Source organism: Podospora bellae-mahoneyi, chromosome 7 (genome assembly GCF_035222275.1).
Source record: "Podospora bellae-mahoneyi strain CBS 112042 chromosome 7, whole genome shotgun sequence".
In the NCBI taxonomy this organism is placed as follows: Eukaryota; Fungi; Ascomycota; class Sordariomycetes; order Sordariales; family Podosporaceae; genus Podospora; species Podospora bellae-mahoneyi.
This window is the reverse complement of record NC_085886.1, coordinates 1,381,957-1,395,761: the sequence shown is the minus strand read 5'-3', so window position 1 is coordinate 1,395,761 and position 13,805 is coordinate 1,381,957. Positions and strand designations below refer to the sequence as shown.

Sequence of the window (13,805 nt, the reverse complement as noted above, 5' to 3'; positions counted from 1 at the left end):
TTGCGTTGCTGTAGGACTTGGGGAATAGGCAGTACATTTGTTTACATGTCCGGATTGTTGGGATTTTGGCTCAGCCACCGGGTCGTTGCAGGTGAAAAACACCAAGAAATCATCACCAACATTACTGTGAGAAACATCACAAAATAGCGTCATCGCCATTCTTTTGGCATACGAACTGTCAAGAAACCGTTTTTGGCATGAGAATTTTGAGTTAGGTAGGTAGTATCTCTTATTCCTAAACCCTCGAACGCGTCTGCTCTGCAATTATTCTTATCATCAGCATTCCTTGCACCTTGCAACTTTTTTTGTACCATCTCCAACCTCTCTCCCTCCAACACTACTCGAATTAAATCTAACCAAGCATTTGGCCATGAAACGCCCACTATCAACTTCCCTCATCCCCCCACTCCAACAACAATCCCTGAGAGAGAGCGAGTGCATTAATAATTAGAGATTAAAAAACAAACAAACAAAACAAAGCGAGTGTAGGATAGTGTATAGGGGTATCTCTCTGTTTCCCAAATCCCCCTTATGCTCCCTAGTGTGGTCCCATAATGAAAGAAAAAAAGAAAAAAGTATAGATTGCCATGTTAACAGGTTGAGCATAATGGTTTTTAGGGCTTCTTCTTCCCAAACTCTGGCATCAAAAACGGATTAGTCACCATTTACACCCCGGCCCCCCCTTTCCCCCCACGATGGTTGTTTGAGATAGGTAACATACGGGGATCAATAGGAGTGACACCTCCCCCCGAGCTGGTCGACGAGTCCTCGCCTCCTTGAGGAGTGGGAGCTTGTGGTTGGTGGGATGCGTACGAAGACATTGTGTTTATTGAGCGTCTGGAGCTTGGAGAACAGGATTTGTAAAAGAGAGAGAGAGGTTCCAATTCTGCTGCGGTGGATGAGAGTATATGTTGATAATGTTGCTATTACTGAGGATGTGGTTGAAAAGTCTGGCTCTCTAATGGATTTGAGCCCGGTCGAGAGAATTTGTCAAAGCTTCGGAAGAATGGAATGAATGTCAACCGCGCACAGAATATGATAAGATGGCTATCAGACACTCGAGCATCCCTTCAGGAAGCAACCCCCCTATATATATATCACCCCTTTGCCAGAAACCCATCCCGTGCCGTCGCCGTCTCGCGCGCATGTGGGAGCGGAGGATGGTACAAGAACTGTCACAACCAGGACCATGCTAATCATTCATCACAAGAGCAGAACACACCGCTTCCGTCAACTGAGCGGATCAACGGCCACGGGCAGGCTCGTTTCTTCTGTGCTACTACCCGCCGAAAGGAGTATCGTATCCGGTGTGTGCGGGCAACGTTTGTGCTTGTATCACCAGCAATTCCAAGCCGGAGGTTTGCCACGTAACCGCTGCGCCTGGTTGATGGAAAGGAGAACTGGAAACTTTTAAGCAGCTACGAGTTGGCCAAGAAAAGCGATTTATAAAAACCCTCCAAGAGTCCGAGCTATGTGAAGCGTGAGAGGTGATCAACCTTGGGCTCTCCTGAAGCTAGGAACCACGGCTGCTGGGATCAGCATCTCTGCCACGAAAATGGTTGGACGACGCCAGTTTCATCGTTAGGCAGTGCTCTGCGGCTGGCTTCCATGACACACATTCCCAAAGAAGCAGGAGACGCAGAAAGCTGGTTCGTTTTGGGAGTTGGTGATGGAGTTTGTGATCCCCATTCATACGACACCGGAATATTCCGTCGACACCACCGGCAGTCCATGGAAGGCAGCAGCAGTCACCCGGTGATAGCTCAACTTCTGGGGGAGTACGAAAGCGCTCGTGGCGGGAAGGCCGTGATGATCGACCGCAGCAAGTCGATGACTCTGGGAAAGGGGTGACAGGTGCAGTAATGTAGCTCGCTCCATATGGCTTCATCACATGCAATTCGGAAGACATGAAACGGCAACGGACAATTCATGTGTCCACCCGAGAAGCCGGCCGGCGAGCGCTTTCATGTCCAGCGGACCGAGCAGATCAAGCGGATCATGTCGGGCCTTGCTCCGACAGCGGACAATCGGGTTTTTGTTCTGTGCTTTCCATCGGCTTCCCTTCCGAACAAGCGGGCTGGGATGTTGTGGAACCGGCAGTAGATGTCTCGTCGCATGTTCATGTCAGTGTCCAGGCAAAGAAACAGACCAGATCGCGGATCTTGCTCAACGTTTGACTTGGGGGAGAATTGCCCATCTGAAAAGCAGCCACAGCATGTGTTCCGTCTGCAGCAGCCACCCGCCCGCCAGATGCTGTCGTGGCTGTCCGTATCGAGTCAAGAAAGGCCGAGCAGATGCCGGACGGCGGCTTCCAAATCGAGTTGAACCATGAATCTCTCGTAGATGGGGCATGATAAGAACCGTTGAGTTGTGGTGTTGAAGGAGGCTCGAGGCGGATGATGCCCCTCCACCCCACCAAAAAAGCTTATCCTTATCCTTATCCTTATCTCGTATCGTCGCCCACCCACAGACCCGCACTAGCCCTAATTCAGCAGCCCCACTTTCTGCGCAGCCAAAAATTTGAGTATATATTTCTTGGTCAGGCTGGCCAACTTCCTCCTCTTCTTTTTTTCTTCTTTATCTACACATCAATGCAGTCTGTCCAATATTACACCGCCAAGTGGAATTGACGACGGGTTGTATTGGTGCGAATGGCGGCTCCACAATGTGGCTTGCTGAGGGTTATTCTTATTCTCTATGGATCTTCCTCCGTTCCCGGCCTCCTAAATCGAAGTGATCACCTTATCCCTTTCATTATGGCTTTGGACTACGACCATTCTAGGTCCGAGCTGTGGGGTGGTCTCGACATTTCATCACCCACAACATGTGTATTTTTGTGTTTGCGAATGCTTTGCCTGTCCCTGCTATCAAAACAAGTCGAGTTGTTTGCCTGCTGTTTGACAAGTTGTAAAAATCCTACGTCTGAAGCTGCGGTTGTGGTCTATTGTGTTGCTCCGAGCTTGGAACATGGCATAGCATTTCTGCGATTGACCCATTTTGTTGCGAGTTTGCAATGTTTCTGAAGCTGTCAACTGCGTCAATCGAACTGAATCAGTTTGAATTTGATGTCAAATCGTTGATTACAAACACAACCACCATGCTCTGTCTCACTAATGAGCATCAGACAATTAGTTTTTCAGGTTCTCAAACACTGGTAGTCCACCTTATAACACCAATCTTGTTGACTCACTCAAGTTTGCTCTCAACCTGCCCAACAAGATGGGTAGGGTTAGGGTTGCTGATGAGCGGTCGTTAATCTCCTCCCAAGTCGCTCCTGTCTGGCACATATTGCTGTTACGTTAGCATGGAAGTAAGGCGAGAGCAAGGTGATGACAGACCTTTGCTTCCACATCCGTCATCTCTCCATAGATTTCCCGTCCAGCATTGCCTAACGCTATCACTCTTTAATTGACCCTTGTTCCAACTGATCTCTCGATTTTCCATAATAATTAAACCTCCTGCTGATAAGCAAACATGAGCAGCACTTACCCTGAGAGATTACACCATCGCCGCTGACAGTTATCCCCAAACATGAGCCAAACACCTATGGAATCCATCGCAAACTATCCATCTCATTTATTACCACAACAAGTGTGCAATGTCCACCTCATCTATACCCCTATGGGGCAGCCCGTCATCCCCAGACAATACCACCAATAACTCATTCCCGCCCTTTAACACATTTATCTATTATCCCATAAAAGCCTCTCCCCACATCACTACACGGGGCAGATCTCATTGATTGCAGAGATGCCGAAGTACATCGCAAACGCGGCGTATCCGACTTTAGCCTGAGCCTGTCCCTTTTTATTTGTACTCTAACACCCGCCTCTTTCACCACCACTCCGCTCTCTCTCCTCACTTAGTTATCGATCAATAGATCACCCAACCGCCCACTTTTTGTTCTGACCCTGGAAAGTTTCCGGAGGCTGACATCCGCAGGCTTGGGAATATAGCGACGAGGTTGTATATTCCTCGTCGGGCGCGGACCGTCTTGCCTTTTTATATAGGTACCAGCCGGAGTTTTATGGTGCCGTGAATACATACATACCCGCATACACATATGAGAATGGATTGCGAATATGGGGGGGAGAAAGGGTTGGGGGTATATATAAGCTTCGAGTGAATGCCGAGTTGTCGATCGATTTGTTTTTTCCCAAGCCCCTTGGCTGTTTCCGCTTGTTTTTCAACGACAAAATGAAGACGTCGACATTGTTGACCGCCGCCTTTTGTGGTGTTGCTGCCGTTGAGGGTGCTGTTCTCTGGGATGGAAGATTCAACGACTTTACTTCCTCGGCAGATCTGAACAAGTGGTCTTGGGCTAATCAAGTTGGTCCTTATCGTATGCCCCCCCCTTTCCCCTTCTTACCAACCACATGGTGGCTGATATGAGCTTTTACAAACAAAGAATACTACATCCACGGTTCCGGGACGGTAAACCGCTACATCAACCTCTCGCCCGACTACAAGAACCCCAACGACACCGTCTCCAAACAAGGCGCCCGGTTCACGCTCGACAGCACAGCCTACTGGAACGGCCAGACGATGCGCCGGATCGAGCTGATACCCCAGACGAAAGCGGCGATCAACCGCGGGAAGGTGTTTTACCACTTTTCGATTTCGCGGCGGGACACCAACGCGCCGTCGGTGAACAAGGAGCATCAGATTTGCTTTTTCGAGTCGCACTTTACAGAATTAAAGTATGGGTGGATTTCGGGAGAGCAGGGGGCGGCGAACCCGGCGTTGCAGTGGATGACGAACCAGAGGACACAGTGGAAGTTGAGCGAGTGGAAGGCGAATGTGTGGCATAATTTTGCGTACGAGATTGATTTCTCCGGGAACAGGGTTGGGTTGTGGTATAGTGAGGGGGGTGCGGATTTGAAGCAGGTGGTTGCGCCGGTGGGGGGTGTGTCGACGAGTAGTAATGGGCAGGATTGGCATTTGGGGGTGTTGGAGCTGCCAAGGAGTGGGTATCCGAATACTAATGAGGATTATTACTTTTCGGGGGTGTTTATTGAGGATGGGGCGATTACGACCAAGATTGGGGGGCCGGGTGAGTTTTTCTGGGTGTAGATGTTGAGAAGTGATTGCTGACAATGATATATAGCTTAAACGAACTTTGAAGGAGGAGATGGGGATGGTTGGGTGAAAATGAGATGGGCTTGTATATATACAAGGTGTGCTTGCCGCACAAAGAAATACATATAAACAAACCCCCTTTCGCCTTATCAAATCCCCCCTTTGCATTTTCTCCCTTCGGAATTACTCTCTCACTTTTACAGAGTGAAAATACTTAGACCTTTCCACCAGCACTCACAAACAGATTCATAATGATGATCACGCCAGCAGCCCAGACAAGGGGCCGGATGCCGGCTAGCTTCTTGTTGTCCTGGGCAACGACGTAGACAAAGTTGTAGGCGGCGCGGGAGACGACATAGCCGAGGGTGAGGGTGTTGAGCTTGGAGACGGGGACGACGCCCGAGGCGTTGGCTGCCACGACGGAGGCGGCGTAGAGAGAGAGGGTTTCGAAGCCGTTTGCTGTTGCGGCTTTGGCGCGGGAGATTTTTTGAAGGGTCTGGGGGGGTTGTTAGTGTTGTGTTTTTGTACACTTGGGTTTTTCTTGTTGAGTGAGAGAGGGGGGGAGATATGTGACAGTAGTAGGGTGCATACGGGCTTGGGCATGGAGGTATCTTTGGCACAAATCTCTTCTGTGCGGCGGGGTCTACAATTTCTGTTAGCTTTTTTTTTTCATGTCTTGATTGAAGATATTTGTTGAGATGGGGGCGAGAAAGAAGCCGAGGAATCCGGTGCTGAAGTGCGAGGGTTATGAAAGGTGAGATGGTGGTGTGTGTGTGTGTGTGACATACTGGTTCAAATCATAATTCTTCCCCGCCAACACCATAGCGTACACATTGGGAGCCATGGTGATGAGAAAGGCGGCGGGAATGGAGTAGTAAGAGTAGTTTGTTGAGGCGAGGTCGAGGCCAAGGAAGGACATTTTGGCGGCTGTTTTGTTTAATTTGTTTGCTAAGTGTGTTGGTTTTGAGTAATGAAAGTCGAGTTTGCATGAGGGTGAGTATGAGAAGAACTGATAATGAGAACGAAAATGAAGGGAAGGGAGGGGTAAACAGTTGTAGTTAATCAGAACAGAGAACGTCGATGTCCCCGTAGTACGTCGGATACGGCCTCGGTTCCACTACATCACACATGTCCGAGTGTTTACCAAGCCGGAGGTCGGATCGACTCCACCCCCCGCCCAAGCGCGATGTTTCGCTACCCGGTTTGGGCTGCTGTTTGAGTTCGGTGTCGATTGGTTAGAGTCGGGCAGCGGAGGAATTTGTTTAGCTTCTCTTTTTTTCCACCTACGAATGTGAATCACATTGTTTCTTCTCAGCTCTCATTGCGCGGAAGATGTCTATCCAGAATCGCCAAGCCCTTGGTCCCTGTCCAAGTGACACTCCCTCTGCCGTGTCTACTTGTCTATCTACGAATTGCATTCTATTCCGCAGGTCAAGCCCGTATATGAATCACATTTTAGGGGGGGATAAGTAGTCTGTGCCAAGTGGAGAAGGAATGATAGGTCCATCTGCCATGTGTGTGTGTGTCAACATCCGCCCTGTCCGTGTTCAACCAAGCTGTAGTGCCTTTATGCACCATGCAATGCACCAAGGCGGGAACTCCCGACTCAGCCAGCCTTGTTAGTCGTCATCAGATGACAACCTGCACATACGGCAAGGCTCAACGTTGACGTTGGGTATCATTGTGACAGTCTCTTTCATAACCTCAACTTCTATTCCTCACTCGTTCCTCTCAATCTCTATACATGCTCTTATCCCCACCGCTACCCCAATATCACCCAATGCTTTCCTCCTCATTCTACAACACTCCCTTACAAAACAATAATTATGTGCCAATGCTCTTCCCCCTCCTTTCCAAACCCCCTCAAAGTAAAACAAAATAAAACACTTCCACAACAACACAAACCCAACAAAGCTAAACCAAGACTCGTCACTTTCCATTCAGCAGAATCCAGAAAAAACATTTGCGCATAGCCGTGCTTTCAACAACAGTGGTAGAAAAGACACAAAACAGGAAAATTTGAACATAGGTTGGGCAGCAGGTACAACAGTTGTGCCGCGTGTGTCGTATCGTAAATGCATCACGAAGGATAAAAAGAAAAACAATTGATAATAATACTGATGATAAAGAAGAGAAAAACCAAACCAAGAAAAACCAAGTCAAGTTGGTGTAGTACCTAAGGGGAATTCAACAAAAAGAAAAAAAGGACAAACAAACTAGGCAAAGGGAGAAAATAGGTAGTCGGGCCGTACAGGGGGAATTAATCGAAAAATAAAGGAATCGTGGGTATAATTAGACTGTTCCCCGTAGCCTTTGCTTACGGGCTAGCCAGTCGCCGAGCATATTGTCGAGTTGCTGTGACACGATTAACACAATGTTCCTGCAAAAGTTCAGTAATGATGAAGATACTTACAGTTGTTATCTCAGCAAGCTTAGCATTCTGTTCTCTGAACAAACCGTTTGCCACAGGGTGGTCCGAAGATACCGGATCGACATTCGACTTGTCATACACCACGACCAGCAAGTCCCGAATATCTGAACCGGAATCGAAAAAGGCCCTGAGGTTGGTATCATTCCATGATGACCTCGAAGAAGTGGACGGCGTGATGGTCTCCTTGTTGACCGACGTATCCGCATCTTCGTGCTCAATCAGTTCTGGTGAGGGTGTCAATCTTGGCGATGACCGGTCTTCCTCTTGGCTCGATGTATCGACCATCAACGGCGGTGGGTTGCTAGACATGACTGGCGAGACCTGGACAGGCGACTCGGATAGCCTCTCCCCGTGCTGTTGAGGTGGCGAATTAAGTGTGGAAGCACCTCTAACTACCTGCCCGCCCAACGACGCTGGCTGTGCTTGTTGCTGAGTGATGAAGGGATTAGTATTATTTGGAGCAGCACGTTTCTGCTGTTGTGGTTGTTGACGTCGTGGGTCTTGGGAAGGTGGAGATTGGACAGGCTCAGGATCCAGATCATCATCATCAGAGTCAAAGTCGTCAAGTCCCATGCGAGTCCTGGCCTTGGTCGCCTTCTGAGGTCTCCCACTCGTCTGCGGGCTGCCTTGTGGAGAACCCTTCGGGCTGGCTTCTACCAAACGCATCGTGGCGGGTGGTACGTTGGCGACATTGTTGACCTTGCTCTCCGACAAGAAGGCCTTGATGTCAACACCATTGCCCGTTTCTCTACTAGAGCCAGACTTCCTAGTTGGCGATGGCTCCGTCCGGGGTTGCTGCTTTTGCAACTTGCTCGGCTGCCTCTGGGGGCCTGTTTTCTCTGGCGACCCTTGCGATACCTCCTCCTCCTCCGGCTCTCTTTCGTGACTGTCTCTGCTGAGATCCTCGTCCTCATGGGAGGCTTTCTTATCCTTGTCCTTCCTAGAGAAAAAGCTTCGAATGGCACTGGGCTTCTTATCCTTCTCCTTCTTATCCTTTCCTTTCTTGCCGTCTTTGCCGAGCAAGCCGTCCTTATCCAGCAACCTATCCAAGCTTGGTCGTTGTCTCATCTCCTTGGATTCGCTCGACAGCCTTGTTCCATCATCATCCCGCAACAGGTTAGGCGTAAGCGTAATCTTCTTCGTCTCGACTGTGTCATCTTTGAAAAACGAGTCTCGGACAGTCCCGTCGCTCGTCTTCTTGGGCCCGTCGACCTTGAGTTCTCCTTCTTCAGAGCTCCGTGGTTTCGCCGAGTTGTCGGTCTCGTCTGGCTTCGAATCCTTCTGTGTTGTCCTGGGCTTCAATGGTTTGACCTTGGCCGAATCGTCCTCCGTGTCCGCGGCAGCGGAAGCCTGCTGGTTTTTTTGACCTTGTTGAGCGGCCTGGGCAAAGTATTCGGCCGCCACATCCTCTTCCTCGCTCGAGTAGTCGATATCAGAATAGTCCACAAATGTAGGCGGTGCGAATTGGACCGTCTTGGCCTTCTTTCTCTTGATGGCAGATCTAATGGGATTCCGGACTTTATCGGTTTGATCACCAAGCATTGTGGCGGAGAGCTAATTCTTGTCAGTACCCCTCTCCTTCCACCGGCTCCCTCTCCAACTTACATCTATGTTCCGGTGCTTGTTCAAACGAGCCAACCGTTCGGTGGGAGTTTCGATATGTTCGGCGGGGAGGTAGCCTGTGATTTCCCATGAGCACTTCGCCAACCAGAAAGCCGAGCGCTGACAACTTACCGATGCTGCTGTCTTTCACGACACGCACTAGCCACCAGTAGCTGTTGCTGTCGTCGAGAAGAACCATGGTATCACCCTTGGTTGCGTTCGCTTGCCCTTCGACCGTGGCAACAAAGGTGTGGAGGGCGTATACGAATTCGAAATCGATGTCCTCTGCTTCTTGTAAGCACTCTCCGCCCCAACCAGAGTCGACAAATCTAGGATCTTCCGAGTCAGAAAAGTCGCCATCATCATCATCTTCGTCCGAGCTGTGGTAGGGAACTGTCAGGTTAGGAAAATCAGAGTAGCTGTCGTCAGAGGCGTCCTGGTCGGCGGGCTCCCTAGAGGGAAGATATCCAGGAGTGGCATCATAACGGTGTGAGATATGGCGAGTGGGCGGCCAGGTGCTTTTCCCGCTGGTGAGGGTTGCCCTGTACCTCCTCATATCTTGCGGTAATTCTACTTCCTCTTCGGCACCGGACTGGAGTTCATGTTCGGGGGGATCAAAGTTGAGGGGATTTGTGGGGCTAAAGGTTGTGGCTGGCTGCGGCGTGTCCGGTCTGCCGTGTAGTTCAAACTCACCGTCCAGATGATGATGGCGACGTGCAGGCGAAAGAAAATAAGAGCGTTGAACCGCCTGGTGGCGTTCCGTTTCCCCATCCGTGCTCATCGGAGGTAGGTAATTAGGACTTTCGAGGTACGGAGAAGAAGACCTCGCATCACCAATTACAGACAAATCCGATGAGCAGCGCACCAAGAAACGTCCAGAACCGCTCGAACAAGAAGAAGGAAAAGCTGGAAGGGTAGAGGGCAACCCACCATCTTCAATTGAAGGGGAGCTCGAGATCCTGTCCATCATGTCGTCATCCACGTCCACCTCGGTTTCGCCGTCCATGACCGCCTCATCGACCTCGTGGCCAGAATGGCCTCCGTTCTGGGCAATCGCCAGCGCATCCTGCCGGGTGCCCGTCTGCATGCTGCCTGCGTCGTCGTGCCTCGTGCCGTAACCGCCGCTCTGCTGGGAGTCGGAGACGGAATAGACGGTGTCGGCGTCGTTGTTCCACAGACCGGGCGGGCTACGGTGGTTCTCCTCTGCTGCTTCTGCCGCAACTTCTCTCAAGGTCTCGGCCTGGTGTGGTGCGAGGGAGCCGTCAGGGGTCGGCCTGGCGTGTCGCGGAGCGGAAGGGTTGTCGTGCGCTTGGAGGTCGATGGTGTCTAGAAAGTTGACAAGGTGTGTCAGAGAAACGGTCCGAGACGTACAGTTGTTCCTGTGCGACTTCTGCTGCTGCTGTTGCTGCTGCTGTTGCTGCCACTCCTGCTCTGCACAAGCACAGGCACAGACAGGCACGAGGGGGAGCACGAAGGGCAGCGCAGAAAGCAAGCCGGTCCCCTACCTAGCCTCCTGGACAGGGCGCCACAGGGAACCGGGCCACAGCGGCGCGCATCATGGGGGCAGACGAAATGAGGGAACTCTCAGCACATACCAGCGCGAATAATCTCTGGCCTTGTCATGTTGGCGAATTGGCCCGTGGCCCGCGCGACGATGCCAACTTTTGCTGTTCCTGAGCCTGTCGGGAGAGCAGGGATGGCGCCTGGAGAATACAGGAAGATCGCAAAGTGTCGCCGCGAAAAGTGACAAAATCGCAGAACCGCAAAAATGCAGCCGTCCGTCGCAGGCTCCCCTTCCGTCGGCCGATCAAGTTCAAGAGATGGCGAAAAACCCCTGAAGAATCCCAGGCTGCGGCTGGCCCCCCAAGGTGGAAGGCTGGCTGACGAGGCGCCCCCTTGCCCTTGGCTATGGGTAGTGTAGGTGATTTTAATGCTTGGCGCTGGGCCAAGATGGGGAGTTTGGGATTCCCAAATCTCAAATTCTCGATATGGCTAATCAGTCGCTATCAGATGGATATCAGTATCCAGATGGTATCCGGATGGCGGGATATTGAGCGCCTTCAACCAACGTCTGCCAGTGTCCTGAGTACCCTCGACCTGCGGCTGTGGCTTGATCGCGAGATCAGATGGATCAAATGCCCGAGGCTGTTAGCTGCTGCGTAGCACTGGACGGAGGCAATGACATGGGTGAAACGGCGATCATGGCCCGTGTCGCGACAGGCCCGATGCTACCAAACTTTGACGATGGTGAAATTGTCTGGTGGATTGTGTCGTCCAAAGTCAAGAAGTCGATGATTGATTGACAAATGCAGGACGAGGTGGACGATATGATGTCGTGAGGGAAGATTGGGAGAGGAACGGGAATGGGCATTGATTCTCGATTGCTTGACGTGAGCTCCGCCAGCTGGCACGCGAGGATCTTGCCTTAGAAACAGTGTTTCTATACCACATAAAGAGATTGTTGGTTCAATTATACGCTGTGATATTCTTCTATTTCGGCACTATACTCTCTTTTGTTGCCACATATAGCAGCTAGTAGCTCGTGGTTACCGTCGATATCAATGCCTTCTTCTGTCGTGATATTCCAGAAAAGCAATAAGAAAAAAATAAAAGTGGAAGTCTTTTGGCCCTGGGGCACATGAAACGCTGGGCGTGCAGGGAGGCCCCTGGCCAGCTGGTTCCCAGAACCACTGACGGCTGCTGGTGATTTCCCCACTGCGAAATTGCGGGGTGGACTATGCCCACTTTCATCATCACCTCAACTGCCCCGCTATGAACTGTTAAAATTCCTAGCAATTCCTATATCAATGCATTGACTTGTAGATTAACGATACTTGACAGCCATATTTTGCCACTCCTTACCTGCTGTCGAACAATCCGTCTGGAACAGGACATTCTTTCAAGAATATCGAGGTGGAGCTATGGACTACCCCTTGAGCTTCCAGCTAACAGAAAGTAGGTGATTATGTCTAATGTCCGGCAAGGCTTTCCTTGTCACAGTAGCCTTCGATACCAATGCCATCACGAAGGGCAGCACGGCATCCCAATGGCCTCAGAAAGGCCACGGACCCCGATCTCGGTCAACGTTGGGACACAATGTTCAGAAGCCAGCACGCCAGCAATCGGAAGGGCAGACACGTGGAATGAATTGCTCTGCGGTGATGGCATGATGACGACCACCCGGACAAACTGGTGAACCAGACGACCGCCGTCGAGGTGAGGGACATTCCGGCTGAAAAGTCCGTTTCCCCGTCCCGGCCTCTGTTGGTCAGCCTCGTGTCTCTTGCTCAAGGCAGATAATTGGCTTTGAGAGTATGCAGTTGGTCAGTACAAAGACGAGTGCGCTATATTTGGTGGTGGCACATGAGTGTAATCAGACATCTCACCTCAGCCAGTAGGGAACCGTCACAGTGAGCGCTTTGGAATATGGGACCATTGCAGCTTCGGCACATGCGGGACCACAGCCGATGTGACCACTGGTGGATCTCTGCTGGTTGAAGATAGACTGTAAGCAGCCGGCCGAAGGTATCCAAAAGAGGATTCCTGAACTTGTTGGGAACACCTGGTTTGGCATTCCGATGCTCACATGTGGCATTCCTCTTTGAATTCTAGCTGGATTCTGGTGGCGGTGTGGGACGATGCCGATCCGGAAGAGGGGTCCAGAGAAAAGAAGGAAGTGAAAGCGCACAGTGGTGTGTCACTGGTCAAAGCAATGCCCATATCAGATGGAAAGGGTCCACGACCATGATGACCTTATTCCCGGCGTTGCGGTTTGAGTTCACGCCTCCCAGGAGTTCTAGACGGGCGAAGAATGCCGAAGCTGGGGGTCATCGGCTTCGGGTCGCCAAGCTTCTTCTCCACGACAGACAAGCCTTCGCCAAGGTCACCAATGACAGCATGGCAAGAATGACGGGAACCCTTGGCGGACAGTCAGATTGATCAATGGAATCAAGAGGGGTTGCTTCCCCGCAGCTGTTCTCATGCATTTCACATTCACACAAGATGGTTCTGGGCAAGAAGGCAATAGAAGGGTTGTGTGAACGTGAAGGGTGACCTCAAGATGGTGCCATCGTGAGCGAGAAGCGGGGAAAACTCACTACTGTCCCAAGTCCTAGCCAGCTAACCGATGTGTAGGGCTCCCACCGTTTCCGACCACATCAACTTGTGTAACTTGTGCAACACAGTATCTCCCAGTATCGCCAGGGAACACGTCGTCAGAATAAGACCACCTAAGTAACATTCCTGTGTGGAAAACAGGATGGCTCATTTGGGGTGACGAAGAATCACGCTGCGCCCCAATCTTGTCGTGCTTGGTGTGCTTGGGCAGACCACATTTTCAATCAATCCCCGCTGCGCGTTGAGATGCACCCAAGACGTACAGTGCGAGCCTGGGATCAGAAAAAAGCTGGCAGATCGCTGGAGGAGCGTTGTTGAGCTGCGAGTGCTGCTCGGCCGCTTGTTTTTTTCCCGCTTGGTTATAGCCATCCAGTGATAAGCGCTAATTAAACAGCACCCCTATTTTGTCTACGGAAGACGGAGAAGCGTCGCGAAGTAATCAAGACCACTTTACAACGTCCGGTATTGCTGTTGATGGTAGCATCCTGAGGAGAACACAAAGGAAGCAAGCAAGCAAGCAACTTGTCACAATGAGATTTGTCCCTTTCGTTTCTCAACAGCTCCAATCCTCTCTTTT

General features: G+C 50.9%; 6 protein-coding genes across 6 annotated transcripts; 1 reads left to right on the top strand and 5 right to left on the bottom strand.

Annotated features, from left to right (window-relative positions):
* Positions 1–166: 166 nt before the first annotated feature.
* QC761_706050 (uncharacterized protein) lies at positions 167–2,379 on the bottom strand. Its single transcript, XM_062882165.1, has 2 exons — positions 722–2,379; positions 167–637 (listed from the first exon to the last, which is right to left on the bottom strand). Exons 1-2 carry the CDS (start codon positions 819–821, stop codon positions 615–617), a joined length of 123 nt encoding a protein of 40 aa, XP_062728173.1. The 5' UTR covers positions 822–2,379; the 3' UTR covers positions 167–614.
* QC761_0105760 (uncharacterized protein) lies at positions 1,932–5,558 on the top strand. The gene is made up of 3 exons (XM_062873165.1): positions 1,932–4,342; positions 4,409–5,053; positions 5,108–5,558. Exons 1-3 carry the CDS (start codon positions 4,198–4,200, stop codon positions 5,110–5,112), a joined length of 795 nt encoding a protein of 264 aa, XP_062728172.1. The 5' UTR covers positions 1,932–4,197; the 3' UTR covers positions 5,113–5,558.
* On the bottom strand, positions 5,088–5,998 carry QC761_706030 (uncharacterized protein; the record flags this gene model as incomplete). The annotated part of the gene is made up of 3 exons (XM_062882164.1): positions 5,088–5,575; positions 5,671–5,722; positions 5,868–5,998. 3 exons carry the CDS (start codon positions 5,996–5,998, stop codon positions 5,294–5,296), a joined length of 465 nt encoding a protein of 154 aa, XP_062728171.1. The 3' UTR covers positions 5,088–5,293.
* Positions 5,999–7,371: 1,373 nt separating this feature from the next.
* On the bottom strand, positions 7,372–10,735 carry BUD14 (protein phosphatase regulator; the record flags this gene model as incomplete). The annotated part of the gene is made up of 6 exons (XM_062882163.1): positions 7,372–7,434; positions 7,493–9,064; positions 9,116–9,189; positions 9,245–9,397; positions 10,043–10,438; positions 10,708–10,735. 6 exons carry the CDS (start codon positions 10,733–10,735, stop codon positions 7,372–7,374), a joined length of 2,286 nt encoding a protein of 761 aa, XP_062728170.1.
* Positions 10,736–12,133: 1,398 nt separating this feature from the next.
* Positions 12,134–12,707, bottom strand: QC761_706010 (uncharacterized protein; the record flags this gene model as incomplete). Its single annotated transcript, XM_062882162.1, has 2 exons — positions 12,134–12,416; positions 12,499–12,707. 2 exons carry the CDS (start codon positions 12,705–12,707, stop codon positions 12,134–12,136), a joined length of 492 nt encoding a protein of 163 aa, XP_062728169.1.
* A 158-nt stretch (positions 12,708–12,865) lies between these two features.
* On the bottom strand, positions 12,866–13,270 carry QC761_0105720 (uncharacterized protein; the record flags this gene model as incomplete). The annotated part of the gene is made up of 2 exons (XM_062873164.1): positions 12,866–13,030; positions 13,256–13,270. 2 exons carry the CDS (start codon positions 13,268–13,270, stop codon positions 12,866–12,868), a joined length of 180 nt encoding a protein of 59 aa, XP_062728168.1.
* Between the last annotated feature and the right edge of the window lie 535 nt (positions 13,271–13,805).

Bases quoted from the DNA above. Each gene is read 5' to 3' on its own strand.
- QC761_706050 (XM_062882165.1), bottom strand. From the start codon at position 821: ATGTCTTCGTACGCATCCCACCAACCACAAGCTCCCACTCCTCAAGGA. The intron at 638-721 runs GTATGTTACCTA...TTTTGATGCCAG, and splicing joins TGTCACTCCTATTGATCCCC to AGTTTGGGAAGAAGAAGCCC.
- QC761_0105760 (XM_062873165.1), top strand. From the start codon at position 4,198: ATGAAGACGTCGACATTGTTGACCGCCGCCTTTTGTGGTGTTGCTGCC. The intron at 4,343-4,408 runs GTATGCCCCCCC...TTACAAACAAAG, and splicing joins TAATCAAGTTGGTCCTTATC to AATACTACATCCACGGTTCC.